This window comes from Amphibalanus amphitrite, unplaced genomic scaffold (genome assembly GCF_019059575.1).
Source record: "Amphibalanus amphitrite isolate SeventyFive unplaced genomic scaffold, NRLGWU_Aamphi_draft 000272F_arrow, whole genome shotgun sequence".
Classification (NCBI taxonomy): Eukaryota; Metazoa; Arthropoda; class Thecostraca; order Balanomorpha; family Balanidae; genus Amphibalanus; species Amphibalanus amphitrite.
In genome coordinates this window covers 147295-165329 of record NW_024881767.1, presented here as the reverse complement: position 1 = coordinate 165329, position 18035 = coordinate 147295, and the positions used below count along the sequence as shown (strand labels likewise).

The 18035-nt window shown below is 56.8% G+C and overlaps 1 protein-coding gene across 1 annotated transcript in view; it reads right to left on the bottom strand.

Moving 5' to 3' along the window:
- The window catches only part of LOC122387049 (laminin subunit alpha-1-like), a 31783-nt gene that overhangs the window by 3408 nt on the left and 10340 nt on the right, over positions 1-18035 (bottom strand). The window contains exons 8-38 of the mRNA XM_043376848.1: positions 16698-16871; positions 16184-16362; positions 15895-15909; positions 15598-15732; positions 15187-15301; positions 14147-14287; positions 13551-13750; positions 12979-13172; positions 12367-12618; positions 11595-11890; positions 11185-11349; positions 10733-10902; positions 10150-10267; positions 9831-9929; positions 9425-9551; positions 9100-9276; positions 8705-8859; positions 8163-8321; positions 7759-7913; positions 6792-6974; positions 6526-6627; positions 6070-6238; positions 5578-5725; positions 5114-5370; positions 4734-4874; positions 4362-4531; positions 1798-1980; positions 1442-1594; positions 846-981; positions 496-624; positions 179-352 (exon numbers count right to left, since the gene is read on the bottom strand). Coding sequence (XP_043232783.1) covers positions 179-352; positions 496-624; positions 846-981; positions 1442-1594; positions 1798-1980; positions 4362-4531; positions 4734-4874; positions 5114-5370; positions 5578-5725; positions 6070-6238; positions 6526-6627; positions 6792-6974; positions 7759-7913; positions 8163-8321; positions 8705-8859; positions 9100-9276; positions 9425-9551; positions 9831-9929; positions 10150-10267; positions 10733-10902; positions 11185-11349; positions 11595-11890; positions 12367-12618; positions 12979-13172; positions 13551-13750; positions 14147-14287; positions 15187-15301; positions 15598-15732; positions 15895-15909; positions 16184-16362; positions 16698-16871 — 4971 coding nt within the window. The remainder of the gene's footprint in view (positions 1-178; positions 353-495; positions 625-845; positions 982-1441; positions 1595-1797; positions 1981-4361; positions 4532-4733; positions 4875-5113; positions 5371-5577; positions 5726-6069; positions 6239-6525; positions 6628-6791; positions 6975-7758; positions 7914-8162; positions 8322-8704; positions 8860-9099; positions 9277-9424; positions 9552-9830; positions 9930-10149; positions 10268-10732; positions 10903-11184; positions 11350-11594; positions 11891-12366; positions 12619-12978; positions 13173-13550; positions 13751-14146; positions 14288-15186; positions 15302-15597; positions 15733-15894; positions 15910-16183; positions 16363-16697; positions 16872-18035) is intronic.

Genomic DNA, 18035 nt, shown 5'->3' with positions numbered 1-18035 from the left:
CCCTCGGACCCGAGGGTCCCTTTGAACCCGATGGGGGGGGGGGTACGTGTCCCATTAGGCCCCTATAGCTACGCCACTGTTTCATATGCATCATGTCGGGTATTTTAGGCTGCCCCCCCCCCCCCCAACTTGAAAATCGTTCCCGAGCCCCCTGTCGGCCGCCGTCCGCTGTACTTACTAGCGTGGTGAGCCGCTCGTTGCCGAGGCTCTGCTGGTCCCCGTACGAGCTCTGCGGCAGACCGCCCACGTACAGACCATTGCCGGCCGGCAGCCGACCCAGACCGCGCGCAGAGGTCTCCGGGCCGCCGTCCACGGCGAGTGAGTAGCGCCGGCCGCGCTTCGTCAGCGTCACCTGGGAGCCGGCCGGCGTCACAATACGGATACAACTCAGCCGACTGTCTTCTGTCAGTGACACTGCCACAGCACAACACAGTGTCAGTTTTCCCGGCTCCTCCGGCAGACAGCAAAGCAACTCACTATCCTCACTATACCCACCCGTTTCCATGTGCCGTCGTTCAGATGACCGCCCGCAGTCAGCTCCATTGTCTTAGCTCGGCGAGTGGCGTTAAAAATCACCGCTCCGTTTCGCAACATAAGCACGAAGTGGGCCTGTCGCTTCCTCCGCTGCGAAACAACGGCAGTAGAACGGTAAATGGGAGAAAACCGTGATCCAGGAAATAAGACGAAAGTAATTAAGAGCCTGATTTACGCTCAGCGGATGCCTGATTGCTGGTTCATTCCTCTACGTTGGTGCGAAATGGCACTATGCAGTACTAGCAGTACAAGTTAACAAGTTACGAGCATTTACCATCAGTTAGGGAATTCAAGCCAAGTAAAATGCTTACCTCATTGTATAACAGAAGACCGTTAGGGTAAAATGTTCTGAAGCTCAATGACACGTTAAAGTTCTTCCTCTGCAGCTCCTTCTTACTGACTTGCTGAAATACGTGACTGTGAGGGCCGTCCCCGAATTTCAGGGCTCTGCAAAAGAGGGATAACGTGAGAAGAAGTAAGAACGATCAGCTACACCAGGTGTTTCAGATCGGTTGGTCATTATTGTGGGTGCTGAACAAACTCACGGGACGAGCGATATGCGACTGCCGCCGTGCCATCTATCCTTCCGAGCTGGGCCCCCAGCCTTCGGTTGGTGAAGCAGACTGAAGACATGACGCCAGCAGAGCGTTGGCCGCCGGGGCCCGTTTAAAATGGCGACGGCGGGTTTGGGACGGCACTGCTCGTGACGGCTCACCTGTCGAATCCAGGGTGACCTGCCTGAGCTGGTGACAGATGGTGACGGCTCACCTGTCCTCCAGGGTGACCTGTCTGAGCTGGTGATAGTTGGTATGGTGACAGATGGTGACGGCTCACCTGTCCGCCAGGGTGACCTGTCTGAGCTGGTGATAGTTGATACTTGATATGGTGACAGATGGTGACGGCTCACCTGTCCGCCAGGGTGACCTGTCTGGGCTGGTGACAGCGGTCAGGAGCCGGCTCCGTGGCCATCTGGTCGGTGGGGGTGCTGCGCCGGCGGCCGTCACTGCAGCGGCCGATCTTGGCCCGCTCGTAGCGCAGCGGGCTATCGAATACCAGCAGTCTGCACAGCATACAACACAGACTGCTGAGATAGCTGCAACTGACACGCGGTATATTCACAACTATATGTCATGGAAAATATTCAAGGCGCATTGTTAAAGCTGACGGCAGCATAAGCCGTCTAGGACCGCGGTGTGCGCCGTATCTATCAGTCGGATGGTGAATTGGTGACGCTCACATGTTAGTAGGTTTTGCCTTACCCACCTGTCTCCGAGTATGACGTCAGTGAGGCAGCCTCGGAAGGCGGGCGGCCCGCCCAGCTGCGGGCCCAGATCCGCGGGCACCCCTCCGAGGAAGAGGCCGCCGCGCGCCGGCACCCGGACACCGGAGGAGCCCGGTACGAGCTGACCGGAGCCCACCGACTGGTCACCGACCAGCAGCTCTATCCTGGGGTGTGTGGGGGAGGGGGGGGGGGGGTGATATACCAGCTGACCGGAGCCCACCGACTGGTCACCCACCAGCAGCTCTATCCTGGGGTGTGTGTGTGTGTGTGGGGAGGGGGGGGGTATGTGTGTCAGGGGTGATATACCAGCTGACCGGAGCCCACCGACTGGTCACCCACCAGCAGCTCTATCCTGGGGTGTGTGGGAAGGGGGGGGGGGTATGTGTGTCAGGGGTAATATACCAGCTGACCGGAGCCCACCGACTGGTCACCCACCAGCAGCTCTATCCTGGGGTGTGTGGGAAGGGGGGGGGGGTATGTGTGTCAGGGGTAATATACCAGCTGACCGGAGCCCACCGACTGGTCAGTGGTCACCCACCAGCAGCTCTATCCTGGGGTCCCAGTAAACATGCCGACGTCGGCCCGACGTCGGGCCGAGGCTCGGCCCGACGTCGGCCCAACGTCGGTTCAACCTCGGCCCGACATCGGCTGGACGTCGGATATGCCCGCATGTTCCGACGTCCAGCCGAAGTCCAGCCAACGTCGAGCCGACGTCGGGCCGAGATCGTTTGCCGAGGTTGACGAGATCGTTTGTCGTTGGACCGACGGGGCCGACGTCGGCATGTTTATTGGGACAACGCGCCAAAAAAATCAACCGGCGGCGGGATTCGAGCCCCCCAGTCGCCGACGTCGGCATGTTTACTGGGACAACACGCCAAAAGCATCAGCCGGTGATGGGATTCGAACCACTTGTCATTCGAACGCGAGGTTAGTGCGCTAACCACTACACCACGCAGCCAGCTAACGAACTTAGTTTGTTTTGTTGGGTTATGCCCTTTCGGTCTGACAAGACCATTTCAGAGCCGGAAGGATCATAGGATGGAGACATTGATCTTCTTGGCGAGCACCCTGGGTCCAGTTCATATAGAGTCCCTGGTCCCATTGCTGTTACGTGACACTTATTGGAAAGGGCGACCCCACAATGGATTCATATAGCCACTCTTACACACCTGCACCAACGTTTCCCAAAGTGTTCCTTTGATAAGCGGCACTTTGGCAAAGTGACACTTGCCGACTGGCCTTTCTATATGAACTGGGCCCGGCCCTGGTGAGTTGCCGGGGCTGAGCCTGACCAAAGGATAGGCCGAGCAGCCCCCAAGCACTCACCGCACCCGGCTACGGGCGAGCTCGGCTTACGGGCAATCCCAAATGGGATAAAGTTTCCCGTCCAGTCCGGATCAGGGGGTTGCGGCGTGGAGGAAGATTTGAGTTTCCTGAGGATATTTTGAATACAGAAGCTCTTTATGAAACATGAAACATGTATTTTATATTATTTTAAAGGTCAAAACAGCGGCCGATGTCGGTCCGACGTCGCCCCGACGTCGGCCCGACGTCGGCTGGACCTCAGCAATTGATCTCGGTCCGACGTCGGCCCGACGTCGGCTGGACCTCGGCTGGACGTCGGAACATGCGGGCATATCCGACATCCAGCCGAAGTCGTGCCGAGGTTGGACCGACGTCGGGCCGACGTCGGCATGCCGATGCCGAGTTGCCGACGTCACCCCGACGTGGGCCGACGTCGGGCCGACGTCGGCATGTTTACTGGGGTGTGTGTGGGGAGGGGGGTATGTGTCAGGGGTGATATACCAGCTGACCGGAGCCCACCGACTGGTCACCCACCAGCAGCTCTACCCTGGGGTGTGTGGGAAGGGGGGGGGTATGTGTGTCAGGGGTAATATACCAGCTGACCGGAGCCCACCGACTGGTCAGTGGTCACCCACCAGCAGCTCTATCCTGGGGTGTGTGTGGGGAGGGGGGTATGTGTGTCAGGGGTGATATACCAGCTGACCGGAGCCCACCGACTGGTCACCGACCAGCAGCTCTATCCTGGTGTGTGTGGGGAGGGGGGGGGGGACTCGTCACCCACCAGCAGCTCTATCCTGGTGTGTGTGTGTGTGTGTGTGGGGAGGGGGGGGGGTATGTGTGTCAGGGGTAATATACCAGCTGACCGGAGCCCACCGACTGGCCACCCACTAGTAACTCCACCTTTAGCTCATTGGTATAGAGAGGAGGGGGGACAGGTCACCCACCAGTAGCTCCACCCTGGGTTTAGTTATACAGGGGAGGGCGGGGCTGCCCAGAGATACTGGGGTCTGGGTTTATTGCTGATCGGTTGTGCATGAGTTGTTTAAGACTCCAAACAGAGGTTAGAACGCGATATTCCCCGATACATCTTCCTACTAAGAGAGAAAACAACCTACTGAATACGGCTTTACTAGTGAATTTCAGACCTTATCAGGTCAGGTAAGTTCAGATGAGGTGAGACGAGCAGTTAGTGAGATCAGGTGCGGTCGGGTCGGGTCAGGTGACGGGCCAGTAAGCACACCTGCGGGACGTCTTCAGCACGCTGACGGTGTGGAAGCGGCCGCCGCCGTTGTAGGTGCCCTCAGAGGTGATGTTCAGCAGTCCGGTACCGCCGTCCACGGTAAGCTCCAGGCGGCCACCCACCAGACGGAGCGAGTACACCTCGGACAGGTCGGCAGAGCCGGCTGCAGACTGCCGGGGGACACGGTCAGTGGGACTGACGGATACTTTCTCAGCCATTCACTGGTACAGACAGCGACACACCGGGGTACGGCCGGCGGGACTGACACTGGCACTGACACCGTCCAAACACCGGCTTCCACAGGACAGTCAGCATTGAGACGCCGCTGTTCATCAGCTGACAGTTCCTCGATGGCGCGACCACCACGCTCACCTGGCCGGCAAACGTTGAGATCACCAGCAGGCCGTCCGGGGCGTCTGCCTTGAACGACAGGCCGAAACTGGCGTTCCTCTTCAGACGGTACGAGTCCGTCTCCAAGTAGCCGTCGCCTTGGAAACTCACAGTCCTCAGCTCCTGAGATGGGGCGCCGCGTCAAACGAATACTTACACAACCTTTGTCTGAGCCCCTTCCCCCGTTTAAGCATCTGCCTGGGAAACAGCACAACCCTTTCTCGGAATCCTTGATCCCTTACATCCACACCTCTTTACAGTAGCCGGGTTCAGTCGCCGTCCCAAAGCTGCTATTGCCGAAGGCGGTTCTGCCGATCCGCAGCCTACACCTCTGCCCATTGTTCACCTCTCCCCTGACTGACCTGTCCGGTGCAGCCGTTGGTCACGCCGGTCGAGTTGCCGCTCCTCAGGTTCTGGGCCGTGTCGATCTGCACGTCCCGCACACAGCCCAGCAGCGGCACGAAGGTCAGCTGCGACCACGGCCGACGGTCAAAGTCGGGCGACACCCCGCCCACGTACAGCTTGGAGGTGTCCAGGTAGAGGGCCAGCTCGGGCGGGCTGTCGCCGCCCACCGGGTTAAACGTGCCCTTCGGACCGTCACCGTTCACCTTCAGTAGGACTGCGGGCAACAGACGGCTTATCTGATTACCCCAAATTGAATTAGAAGTGTTACGGTTCTCGTCATTTCACTGATTATCCCTGATCGCGTGCTCCGATAACAGCTTTCAATATACAAGGAAATTATTGACCTTTTAATCGAACATTAAGTACAAGCAACCAATAACTGATAATTAAGCGATTGAAATCAATCTCTGAGTTCACGTACCCTCCTTCTCATAATAAGTTGCCTCAATTTGCGTCCAGTTGCCCGTATTATGCCTTTGTTTGGATTTAACCACGAGTTCGGCATTCTTGCTGAAGGCGACCCGGAACACGACGAATCCATCGCGCAGTTCCAGACTGAACAGCTGACCCTGCGAAGGGCGACACGGGATTTCGATGGTTGGGCAGCCCAGCGAGTTCCACAGAAACAGACCGCAGTTAGTCGCGTCCCCGCTCAGACAATCCGCTTTTCAGACGATCTATGATTCAGCCACTCGAAAGGTGAATCCATTGGGCTACGGGATAGAATATAAACAATGTTGAAATCGAGTCTGCGCGAGTAACGAGATAACTTGGTCAACACCTACATGAGGCAGAGCCAGCCAGTTATGCTGGTTTGTGTCCCGCTTACCTTCTACCCCGAGAAGACCCAGTGCCAGACACGGGCTTTTCTCGTTGGCCACGAGCAGGAGCAGTGCGTCTGCCGCCTACCTACCTTTTTCTCGTTGGCCACGAGCAGCAGCAGTGCGTCGGGGTCGAAGGTGCGCATCCACAGACTGGCGGGCAGGTAAATGCGGCGCTGGCCGCTACTGGCCAGCGGGGACAGCTCCACGTACCCCTCACCGTCAAACGCGCTCTCCGGCGCCGCCGCCAGTTCGTCGGCTCTGCCGGACACAGAGGGCTGTCACCGGCCGGGATGGTGCGCTGTCTGGACTTACAGAGCAACCCAAACAAAGCCGCAGAGCGTGTTTTGGGCGTCCCTTGGGTAAAATTAATTGAAATTATAGGTTATGCTGCACTAGTGCCTTCATGGGTTTCGTAGCATGACGTAGCTTGATATCAAACACAGTGAAGCATCAGTATGGATCCTCATTCGCCACTCTGCAGCCACCCGCTGCTGACTGGCTGCTTTGACAGGGCTGCCGGGCGGCACTGTCGGCTGACGCCTCACCTGGGACCAGTGCGGCAGGCGCCGCAGTCGCGCGTCTCCTGGAAGTTCCACAGACCCAGCGTCTGGCCGTTGATCGAGACGTCATCCAGGCAGCCGGCAAATCTGTGAACAGGCCCTTAAGTATCAGTTCTATTCAGCATCGGTGCAACACAGCACCCTTGCACACAGTTAAAGACATCACTATGCCGATTAATAAATGTGTCAGTGAGGGAGGGAGTCAATCCACCCCGATGGGAGGGCTCTCTCAGCGAGTCACACCGTCTGACCTGTCGGCGGTGACGGGCGCCGGCAGCGGCCGGTCCCGCGGCGCGCCGATGAACACTGGGTCCTCTCCGGTCAGCTCCAGGACCGTGAGGCCGTCCGTGGCGGCTGCAGAAACCGGGGACGGGTCGGCGCCGCCGCCGCCAGGTTCCATCGGACGCACCAGTAGACGGCCCAGGCTGCCGATCCTGGCAGACAGAGACGGAATGACACGGACGGCGGGACAGAGATGGAACGACACGGACGGAGGGACAGAGACGGAATGACACGGACGGCGGGACAGAGACGGAATGACACGGACGGAGGGACAGAGACGGAATGACACGGACGGAGGGACAGAGACGGAATGACACGGACGGAGGGACATAGACGGAATGACACGGACGGAGGGACAGAGACGAAATGACACGGACGGAGGGGCAGAGACGGAATGACAGAGACGGAATGACACGGACGGAGGGACAGAGACGGAATGACACGGAAGGAGGGACAGAGACGGAATGACACGGACGGAGGGACAGAGATGGAACGACACGGACGGCGGGACAGAGACGGAACGACACGGACGGAGGGGCAGAGACGGAATGACACGGACGGAGGGGCAGAGACGGAATGACACGGACGGACGGGCAGAGACGGAATGACACGGACGGAGGGGCAGAGACGGAATGACACGGACGGAGGGGCAGAGACGGAATGACACGGACGGAGGGACAGAGACGGAATGACACGGACGGAGGGACAGAGACGGAATGACACGGACGGGATGATAGTGACAGCAGAGGCAACAGACAGAAATTCGACACAGACCGACCCACCAGTTTAAAGTAATGGTCGAGTTATAGGGTGAAGATCTTCCACGATTATTATTCTTATTTGTGGATTCGTGAATTACTGTTTATAAAAGTTTGAGCGGAATTAGCTATGGCTGATCGCGGGAGCGAGCCCTCCTCCCTGCTATGTGTCGCTGACCTGGTGGCCTCGATGCTGTACCAGCGGTCGTCCCACAGCAGCTGCTCATTGTTCGTCTCCAGCTTCAGCGGGTGAATGACGGACTGCGTGGAGCCGCCGTTATTCCACAGAAACCGCACACGGCGGTCCACCATCTCCACCGCCAGGAAGTCACTCTGGAGAGCGTGAAACATACATCGTAGATCAGCATGCATAGGGAAGGCACTCTGATTAAGTTCCACCACCGCCAAAGACCTCGCACGTGAGTTTTATGTGGCGTTTGATTTGGCACTCAGTCAACCAAAAGTTGGTATAATCATTGTCTGCCCGACCCTGACACCCAATCCCCGCTCCCCCGCTCCCTCCCAGCACCGCGTGGGCCCGCTCAGTGTCCGTTCGGCGTTCCTGTGACGGTCGCCGCCCACCTTTCCCGTCGCTCCAATGAAGAGCAGCAGGGCGTCGGTGATGGCGGGCTCGGAGACGGCGTACCGCAGCCGGAGCGCAGACGTGGCGCCCGGCTGCAGTTCCGACACACGGTACCGACGCGAACACGATGTGCCGTTCGAGGTCAGAGAGACGCGGATCTGCCGGCCGCGGGGTCAAGGTCAGAGGGTCAGTTCGAGGTCAGCGAGACGCGGATCTGCCGGCCGCGGGGTCAAGGTCAGAGGGTCAGTTCGAGGTCAGAGAGACGCGGATCTGCCGGCCGCGGGGTCAAGGTCAGAAGGTCAGTTGGAGGTCAACGAGACGCGGATCTGCCGACCGCAGCGACACCAGCCCGGTCAGTTCTTCACAGCCAACTGACAGTTCTGTCATCCGATGACTGATCGCATGTGAACTGGCGCCGATTAGTACACGCAGACTCTTACAAGCTTCACGACTTCGGTAGGTGTCAACATAATCATACTGCGATTCGGGTGTGTGGTCGTAGTTATAGCAAGAACACGCGAGTAACGCTGATAGAGCTTACCTTCGATGCTGCTTGGCGCGTCTTCAGTATCTTGTTTTTGAGCTGCTCCAGCTGCAGTTTGGCGTCCTTAGTGGACTGGGTCGCCGAGTCCGCCCTCTCCTCCACCTGGATCGCCAGTTTGGCCGCCTCGCTGATGATCTCGGCCGCCTCGTCCACTGGGAACGGACAGCCAAATGGACGTTAGACGGCCGACAAATCGGGGCTTCTTGCTGCAGTTTCGGTATGAACGTAGAAAATAAGAGGTGTGATAAGCTGTATAGGATAAGCGTTAATGAGTGTAAAGTAAACCATGACGTAGGATAAACGTATAAATGGTGTAAATTAAAGAACGTTGAAACAAAGAATAAATAGCATATCGTCCTAACTGGCATGCACGTGCGCCCTGCACTGCTCACCCATCTGCAGTCCGTCGTTGACCCCGGCTTCCGACTGCCGCTGCAGCTTGTCCAGGCCGGGCCGGAGCTCCGACTGCAGCCCGCTCTCCACCTCCCCAGTCCGCGCGTCCACCGCCGCCGCCTTGGCCAGGGCGGCGCGCGCCCGCTCCGCCGCAGCGGCCACCGAGCGGGCCAGCTCTGCGCCGACGGCGGGCGGTCAGACCGGCCGACTGGGGCTCCTCAGATAACACGGCAGTGTTTGGTGACGCGAGAGCTAACGGTAACATATTCATAGCCCCACACACGCACAGACGATACAGGCAACCGATCCTAGTTTGTGACTAACCGGTAGAGTTGAGCTGTTTCAGTTCTCGTTGAATGACATCATTTTGACTCCGGACATCTCGCACGGCGTCGCTGACTCTCTGCAGACTCGTCTTGTTGCCGGCCAGGTCAGCGGATAATGCATTCACCTGGTGAAAAGGTTAAAACTGTCACGTCTTATTCATGGTCTGTCACGTCTTATTCAATCGAAGGAATGACGATGAACTTACAATACTGACAACGATTTAACCAATCAGTAGTCGATTATCACCAACTGCAGATATTCGTGCTTCACTGATCAGCTAAAAGATAAAGTTACCCAAATGTTTTCATGATCCCATGCTGTAGATATTCAAGTGTTTTGACAATTGCCTACCGGTGCATTGCCACGATATGTTCCAGTTCGACAGTGACGATAATCGTCTCACCTGGCGTCCCAGCTGTTCGGCCGCCTTGAGAAGCTCCTCCGATTTATCTTTGGCCTGTTCTCCTTGTGAAGTCAGCGATGCAGTATCAACCAGCCCCACCTGAAGCAAAAAAGTCAGCAGACTCCTTGGACAGAGCTTGGGAATTAGATCACACATTGTGCGCCAAGCTGCTGCTAAAGTAAAAAATCAACATCATTTCAGACTTGTATGTGTATTGTGTAAATATCTCCTAAGCCAACTTAGGCGTACCAGAGGCTTATAAGTCATATCACACCCCAAGGAAACGGATGATCACAGGTCCGGCACCAGCACCACCCACCTGTTGGTTGGCGGCTCTGGCTGTCTCGTTCGCGGCCTCCAGGATGTCCACTATCTCCTGGTAGGCCCGGGCCGCCGCCAGCGACGCGTTAGCCCCCTGGCGAGTCCCCTGGAACAGACTGGGACGGAGCGACCGGTCGCCAGCGTCACAGCCAGGGACACCAGTCAGACGGACCACTCACTACATAAAGCCGAATGGGCCAGCTGGTCTCTCACTACACAGTCATGGAGATGCGGGTTCGCTGAAACAGCTCACCCGGCCAGTTGTTCAGGTATACCAGCTCACCTGGCCAGCTGCTCGGCTATACCATCTCACCTGGCCAGCTGCTCAGGTATACCATCTCACCTGGCCAGCTCCTCAGCTATACCATCTCACCTGGCCAGCTGCTCGGCTATACCATCTCACCTGGCCAGATGCTCGGCTATAACTGCTCAGCTATCCAGCTGCTCTGCTATATCTCACCTGGCCAGCTCCTCGGCTATACCAGCTCACCTGGACAGCCGTTCTCTATACCAGCTCACCTGGCCAGCTGCTCAGGTATACCGGCTCACCTGGCCAGCTGCTCAGGTATATATCATCTCACCTGGCCAGCTCCTCGGCCTGCTGGTTCAGCTGGGCGGCGTGCGCCTCGGCCGGCAGCAGGTACTCCTGCACGAAGTCGGGGCTGAGCTGGGACAGCTCGGCCATCCGCCGCTGCAGCTCCGAGTCGTTCGCAGACACCCGCTGCAGCTGGTCCCGCAGGTCCGTCAGGTCCTGTTTGCAGGAAATACGACGGTGGTGACACATGGATTGGAAGACGATTCATATTGCTGTCAGCAGTTTCGAGGTACGATGGCGATAATGCATGGTGCTTCTTGATTGCGAGGGTTTGCATTGTTTCTAATAAATCATAGTCCATAGAGGATGACTAGCCCTCAGACAGATCTCGTGTCTTAGTGACTCGCCTTGAGACAAGTTTTCAGTCTAAGTGACTTTCTTGAGACAAGTTATCATTTAGACATTGCCACTGAGTCTTGTATGTATTTGTTTACTAACGATGGTCTGTCCCTGCGCCTGATCGTACAGCCTCCTAAGCGGGAGCAGTGCGTCGCTGCTGTTGGCTAGCAGACCCTCCACAGCCTCAGTCTCATTGCTGAGCAGCTGCTTCCGCTGATCCAGGCGCAGCAGTCGGGCTCTCAGATCGTCCAGCAGCGCCTCAGTCTGCGGTCCAGCGGGGAGTCTGAGTTAGATAAAAGTAACGCTACACCGGATCGAAGGGAAATGAAATCGGTACGGAGTACGGTGCGTGACTAAGTTATCAGCAGATATAAAAACATTCGATCAAACAAAAGGGTCTCTAGGATACCTGCCCGCCCTGAACGTTTGGGGATTACGTAAGCCCTTTTGTTTTCCCATGTGACAGGTTCCATGTTGTTCTCTCCCCACCCGAGCAGGTTGGTCCGTACCTCCGTGACGGTTTGCCGCGCGCCCTCTATGAGCCGGCCCATGTCCTGCAGCTTCTCCTGCAGCCGCTCCAGCCTGGTCCGCGGCTCGCTCAGGGCGGTGCCGTTCGGCTCCAGGGCGCGCACCCTGTCCAGGAGCCGGCCCACCTCCGCCAGCTCGTCGTCCGCCCTCCGCTGGGCGCCGGTGAAGTTCTGCCGCCGCAGCTCCTCCAGGATAGCGGAGGCCTCGCGCAGCGCCTGGTCCACACTGGTGGACGGCGAACCGCCGCCCATGTACCGCTCCAGGTCCGTCATAGTGCCTGCCGGCGGAGAGGGACGGGAGTTTACACAGCTTGACAGGGAAAACAGCTGCATATAGTCGCTTGTACACCATCTGTAGCTTGTATGGATGGCTCCTTACAGCCCTCAGCTAGTTTACCAGAGAAGGCACAGCAACCTTGTTTTTACGTAAACAGGTCTGATACCATTCAAGTTCGAAACAGGACAAAATAAGTTGCCATAGCCGTATGAACCGAGAGTTACATACCATCAATGATCGCCTTTGTTTCGGCGACAGAGTCGTTTATGACTTTCAGTTGGTTCAGCAGCTCTTCTGTTTCGCTCAATTTGTTCGGCAGAGATGACACGAAACTTTCGGACTGAAAAACAAACGTCAATCACGACAACAGTTTATCAGAACATGGATCCACCTTTAGTTAAAATAACAGAATAACATACTTTTCGACAAAGAATACTTTTCGAATGTTTAATATCCAGTCCTCGCTCGCCAGTTCACGCTGTTCAGTTACCTGCACCAGGAGGTTTTCTGCCATCGTGTCCAGGTCGAAGGAGTCGTTTAGCGCCTGTAGGCTGACTCTGACTCCGATGTAGTCAGTGAGCTCTTCGTCCAGGCGCTCTGTCTCGTTACTGATGGTGTACAGGGTGTCCCAAGGGGCGCCGGCCGAGGAGGGCACGTCCACGGCGGCAGCGAGCTCGTACAGCGCGTCCAGGTCGACCAGCAGTAGCCCCACGCAGCCGTCCTCACACGCTGCCGAGGAGCAGACAGACGGTCAGGGGGGCAGTGGAGGGTCGAGACACGCGGACAGCAGGGGTCATCGGCGTCCGTTGGCACTCCTGGGGGCTTGGTTAGCACAGTGATATCGGTTCATGAACGTCTTACTTAACGGCTAGGTTTATCAGCGCGTAAGCATTATGATCACGTTAGTATTATGATCGTTAGTATTATGATCATAATCGCTGCAAACGCCCACATCACTCTGAATTTGAACACTGTGCATGTGTCCTAACGCAATATCTAATTCCACCCTGACACCGTGGCAGGTCGTATTAACCATAATCACCGCGGTCCGATGCCTCGATAGCCTGTCGCTCTATCCCCCGGTCTCACCCTGGCAGCCGCGCGCCGTCTGCACGTGTCTGGGCGGACAGGCGGTGCAGTCGCGGCCCGTGCGGCCGGCGCGGCACGGACACTGTCCCGTGGTCGGGTCGCAGTGGTCGGCCACGCTGCCGGCCCGGTCACAGCCGCACGGCACGCAGCCCACCGACGGGTCGCGGGCGTCCCCGTAGTAGCCGTAGTCGCACCTGGACGGCACAGAGCCTCGATCAGAGTCAGCCACTACATGCAGTGAACTATGCAGTAGACAACAACAGCATATTGAAACGCATTATTTGTGCACCAATGGGATGGTAGGTACTGCTAAGTGGTGCTCTCGTTCAAAGGACATGGTGAGGCTGAACCCGTAAAACACCAATCACATACTATCCCCTCGGAGTCGGATACCGATACGGGTCCATCCCCAACTCTGTCCCCACCCCCACCCACCGGTCGCAGCGCTGGCCGCAGCAGCGACACGGCCCACCCCAGCTCTGTCCCCCCCCCCCCACCCCCACCCACCGGTCGCAGCGCTGGCCGCAGCAGCGACACGGCCCACCCCAGCGCTGTCCCCGCTCCCTACCCACCGGTCACAGCGCTGGCCGTAGTAGCCGGGCAGGCACTGGCACCGGAACGCCACCCTGTAGTCCCCCGTGCAGCCCACGGCGTGGGAGACGGTCTCGGTGGGACAGAGGCAGCGCCGGCAGCCGCCGCGGTCCGCCGGGTTCCCATAGTAGCCAACTGCGCAGAGCTCGCAGTTTCGGCCCGCCGTGTTGGAGGTGCAGTTCTGGAACCCAGCGAGCGGCCCCCGGGCGCGTGAGAGGGTCACAGCGCAACGGCGGATATACGGAGTGACCAACAGGACGGGGTCGAAAAAATGGTTAATTGTATTGTATTGTATTGTATTGCATTGTATTGTACATTTAAGAGCGATCAGCATTCCAAATTGCATAGCGATTACCTTCGTCGGGTATTTACCAATGAATGAACCCAGGTATTATTTTCCTTACTTCGGTGCCCGCATTGAGTGTTGAGACGTCTGCTGACACCCACTGTCGACATCATCTAATGTTGACAGACGGCGGCGTTGGGTGACACGGGACCTGCCCTCCCTCAGTACTGAGTTTGTCTCAGACAGCCGCGGTGTCGGACCACACTCCCCCGTCACTCAGCGCTGTCTCACCTGGCAGACTCCGGTGTCCGGGTGGCACGTGGTCGCCCGGCCGTTACACTGGCACTCTGCCACGTCCCCGATCAGGTCAATGATGATCTGACTGCTGCGCTCCTCACTCGTAAACGTTCGGTAAAATCCTATACTCGGGTCCTGCGGGAACAGCGCAGTCGGGGGGTGTCAGCTGGACTTTGCTGAGCGGGAATCACTGAGTCAATATGTGTCAGCAAGTAAATAAGATGGTCGATATGGGATAGTCATAGTCATAGTCATGTATTGAGTACTTCCGTTAATATACGGACAAAAAGCTGCCGTCTGCAGTGCTGTCTTGCGAAGCATGTATTCAATAAACACCTACAGGGTGACACAAAAAAACGGTCATCACCAAATTTCGAATAACTTCGGAAGTTTTATTCAGATCATCACCAAACTTCGGCCACTTAAGGTCACACCTATGTAGCATACATCCACCAAGTTTCAAGTCTTCACTACGAATACTTTTAGTACAGTGTGTGTTTTACTGACGCTCCACAATGTGCTCCAGGTGAGCGCCACGGCGCTGCAGGGCGTAGGCACACTTGCATCCGGCGGGCAAAGTTGTCGATAACCCGATGGCTGTGCACTTTACAGAGTGCAATGGCCTCTGGAGACAGTGCTCAGGGGGTGTGCTACCCCTGAAACGTTATTCTTATCGGGTTATCGGCAACTTTGCCCGCCGGATGCAGGTGTGCCTACGCTCTGCAGTGCCGGGGCGCTCACCTGGAGCACATTGTGGAGCGTCCGTAAAACACACACTGTACTAAAAGTATTCGTAGTGAAGACTTGAAACTTGGTGGATGTCTGCTACATAGGTGTGACCTAAAGTGGCCGAAGTTTGGTGATGATCTGAATAATACTTCCGAAGTTATTCGAATTTTGGTGATGACCGCTTTTTTGTGTCACCCTGTACATGAATAAATACAAAAATAACAGAAATACAACAGATTATTTAAATGTGTGATCCAGCTACTGATAACGTCATAACGCCGGCTGGCTGTGTGCGTTCAGCTCACCTGACAGGAGGAGCCGCTGTACTGAGCCGGACAGGCGCAGCGCTCTATGCCCAGCGCCGTGTCGCCCGGCCGGCCGTACGTCGGCTCGGCCATGTCCCAACTGATGTCCCATATCCTGGGGCAGACGGCAGACGCGTCAGCCAACCACTGTCCAGACCAGTATTCAGAGACACAAGTTCGCCAGAGCTGGAGCTACCAGACAGAGTCTGATATGAGGGCATCCTGCTGTGCTTATTTCATCTCCAAAGACACAAGCCCTCTAGAGCAAGAGATTAGAGCTAGAGCTATCAGCTGGAAAGTTTGATATACTACCTACGCCTAAGTGTGCTTATTCCATCCTAACGTTTGACTGTTTGAGAGAGTGCATCAGTCTGTCTTCTGCATATTTTTTTTTACACCAGGCTGGCTCACTCTGCTTTGCGTGTGTCGATGGCGTCCGTGGCCCTGACGAGCACCAGAGTGGTGTTCTGCAGCGCCACCATCAGAGTCTCCCGGCTGACCGGGGCCGAGCCGTCCCCCTTCCGGCGCCACAGCGACTCGTGGAACCTGACAACCGAGTACGGATCAGTGGAGTACCGGGGGTACAGAGGTATACAGAGCCGTCCCCCTTCCGGCGCCACAGCGACTCGTGGAACCTGACAACCGAGTACGGAACAGTGGGGTACCGGGGGTACAGGGGTACAGAGTACGAAGTCCTTCCGGCGTCACAGCGACTCGTAGAACCTGACAACGGAGTACGGAACATCAGGGTACAGAACAGGGTCACTAATGACACATGACGTGCGTCGTTACAGTGCACCCGTTTACGGCCACAACAGTTTATTTGATTATCATCTACATGTTCCCTAAAATGCCTACCGTAAGCTCAGCTCAGGCAAATGCGGAGTCCGTTCTATTTACGCTACAGATGATCACTGTGAAAATATTACGTCCCGATAGCGGCAAGTGGGGGCGAGCTCGAAGCCCAGCCGCGCCTCTCTGTGCCCCGATTACCTACCTGACGGTGTGCAGGCCGTCGGGGCCTGGCCGGTCGTCCTCAGGGAAATACTCCAGCACCAGCCGGCTGTGTCCCTGGAGCTGCACCAGCGGGTAGGAGGCCAGGACGGCGGCGGGGAACGGCCGCACGCCGCCCTCAGTGCGTAGACGGAACCGCAGTTCACCGTTGTACGAGCGGACCTGAGGGAGGAGCCGACAGCGGCGTCACGGCACATGAAGTCAGGCGATAAATGGAGAGTGAAAATCGAACTGGCACAGAGCCTTCAATCATACGGAAGCTCAGTGGAAACCTGCTCATCACCATCACACTGACAGAGTACAGGCAGTTGAAGAGCTGTTTAGACGGCGGTAGGCGGTAGCCAGGATAGGAGACCTTTTTTCGAGAAACATGCTACCCACCCGGACATTTATCAAGTAGCTACCCGCAGTTGCCGGCAGATGAGTAAGTGAGTCTCGCCCTGGGGACCCGCTCGTCCACCCCGCTGGCTGCTCTATCCACCGCCGGTGAGACTCACCTTGTCGCCGAGGAACTGTGGTGGCAGCTCCCAGTAGACGGGCGTGTCCAGCGGCTGTCCGAGCCCCAGCTGGACATCCCCGCTTCGCTCCGGGATCACCCGCAGCGTGTTGATGATGTCCAGACGCGTCTGACCCGGACCCAGCGTCAGGGAACGCTTGTCGGGCAGCGTCAGCTGGTGGTGGGAGACAGGTCAGGTCAGCAGGTGGGTCAGCGACAGAAGTCAATTCACTTCATACTTCATTGAGAAACAGACTAGGCAGTCAGGCTAGTTGATGCTGAGCCGTTGAAACGCTGCACTTTTGTATAACAGATTCGCTGCCACAATGCATTCACAGCACAAATACCTGGGATCGGTCAACGCCAATAAAATAGAAAAAAAAAACATTGAAGTTATAATTCAGCAAACGTAAACCACTTCAGACGTGCAACATCTACATAGATGCAATTGAACGGAGTCAGCCAACCAAAACCACGATAAGACATACATCATAGAGACTCACACGAATGTGTTTCAAAATTAGTCACAAACACTAAAAGCACTGGCAGAATGGCAGCTGCTATATTTTTTAATGTTCATCTTTGCCACTTCGGTGAAGCATCATGCCACAGAGTTCGCTCATCCGTCAGCCACTGTACGAAACGGCACTGGAGGTTTATGGTACAGAGGTGGGGAGAATGGTTTACATTCGCTCGGTATCACCACTCCCCAACAGTTGGATCAGCACAGGCAGGTCACAGAATGACGGCTAACAGGGATTGTAACAGCAGAGCGCAGCGCGATGGTGACCCGGGCAGCGGCAGCAGCCACAGGCGAAACCACTGGGAGCAGCATTGCAAAGCGCGACACAAGGGTCGAGCTGCATGCAGCTACACGTCTGCATTCAGCGGTGTGCTCGATATATTTCCACAGCTGAACTTAGATGTTTGGCTTTCAGTTCAGGTAGCTCCAGGTAGCAGCAGCAGCAGCAGCGGCGGCGGCGGCAGCGGGTTAGGTACGACTGGCGAGGCAAAGGGAAGCCAACTGACGAGCATCTAATGTCCAGGTCCCAGCATTGGTGGCTCCGAGAAAGAGCCCGGTTACTCGTTGTTGCGAGTCCGTCTCCTGGCCAGCCCTGCCTCCGCTCTACCCGTGTTAGCCACATTATACGGAGGGGGCGTTGTCAGCGGCGGCTGCCGACTAAAACCCTGCTATCTCAGCGCCACCCGGCCATACGTGAATGTAGCAGATCTCCTCCGTACGCCACGGAACGAACGGGTACGTCTCGACAGTCTCGTACGTTTCGTCGTACTCGATGATCACCGTGCGGTTTGTCCTTACGACAAAGAGCTGAAAGAT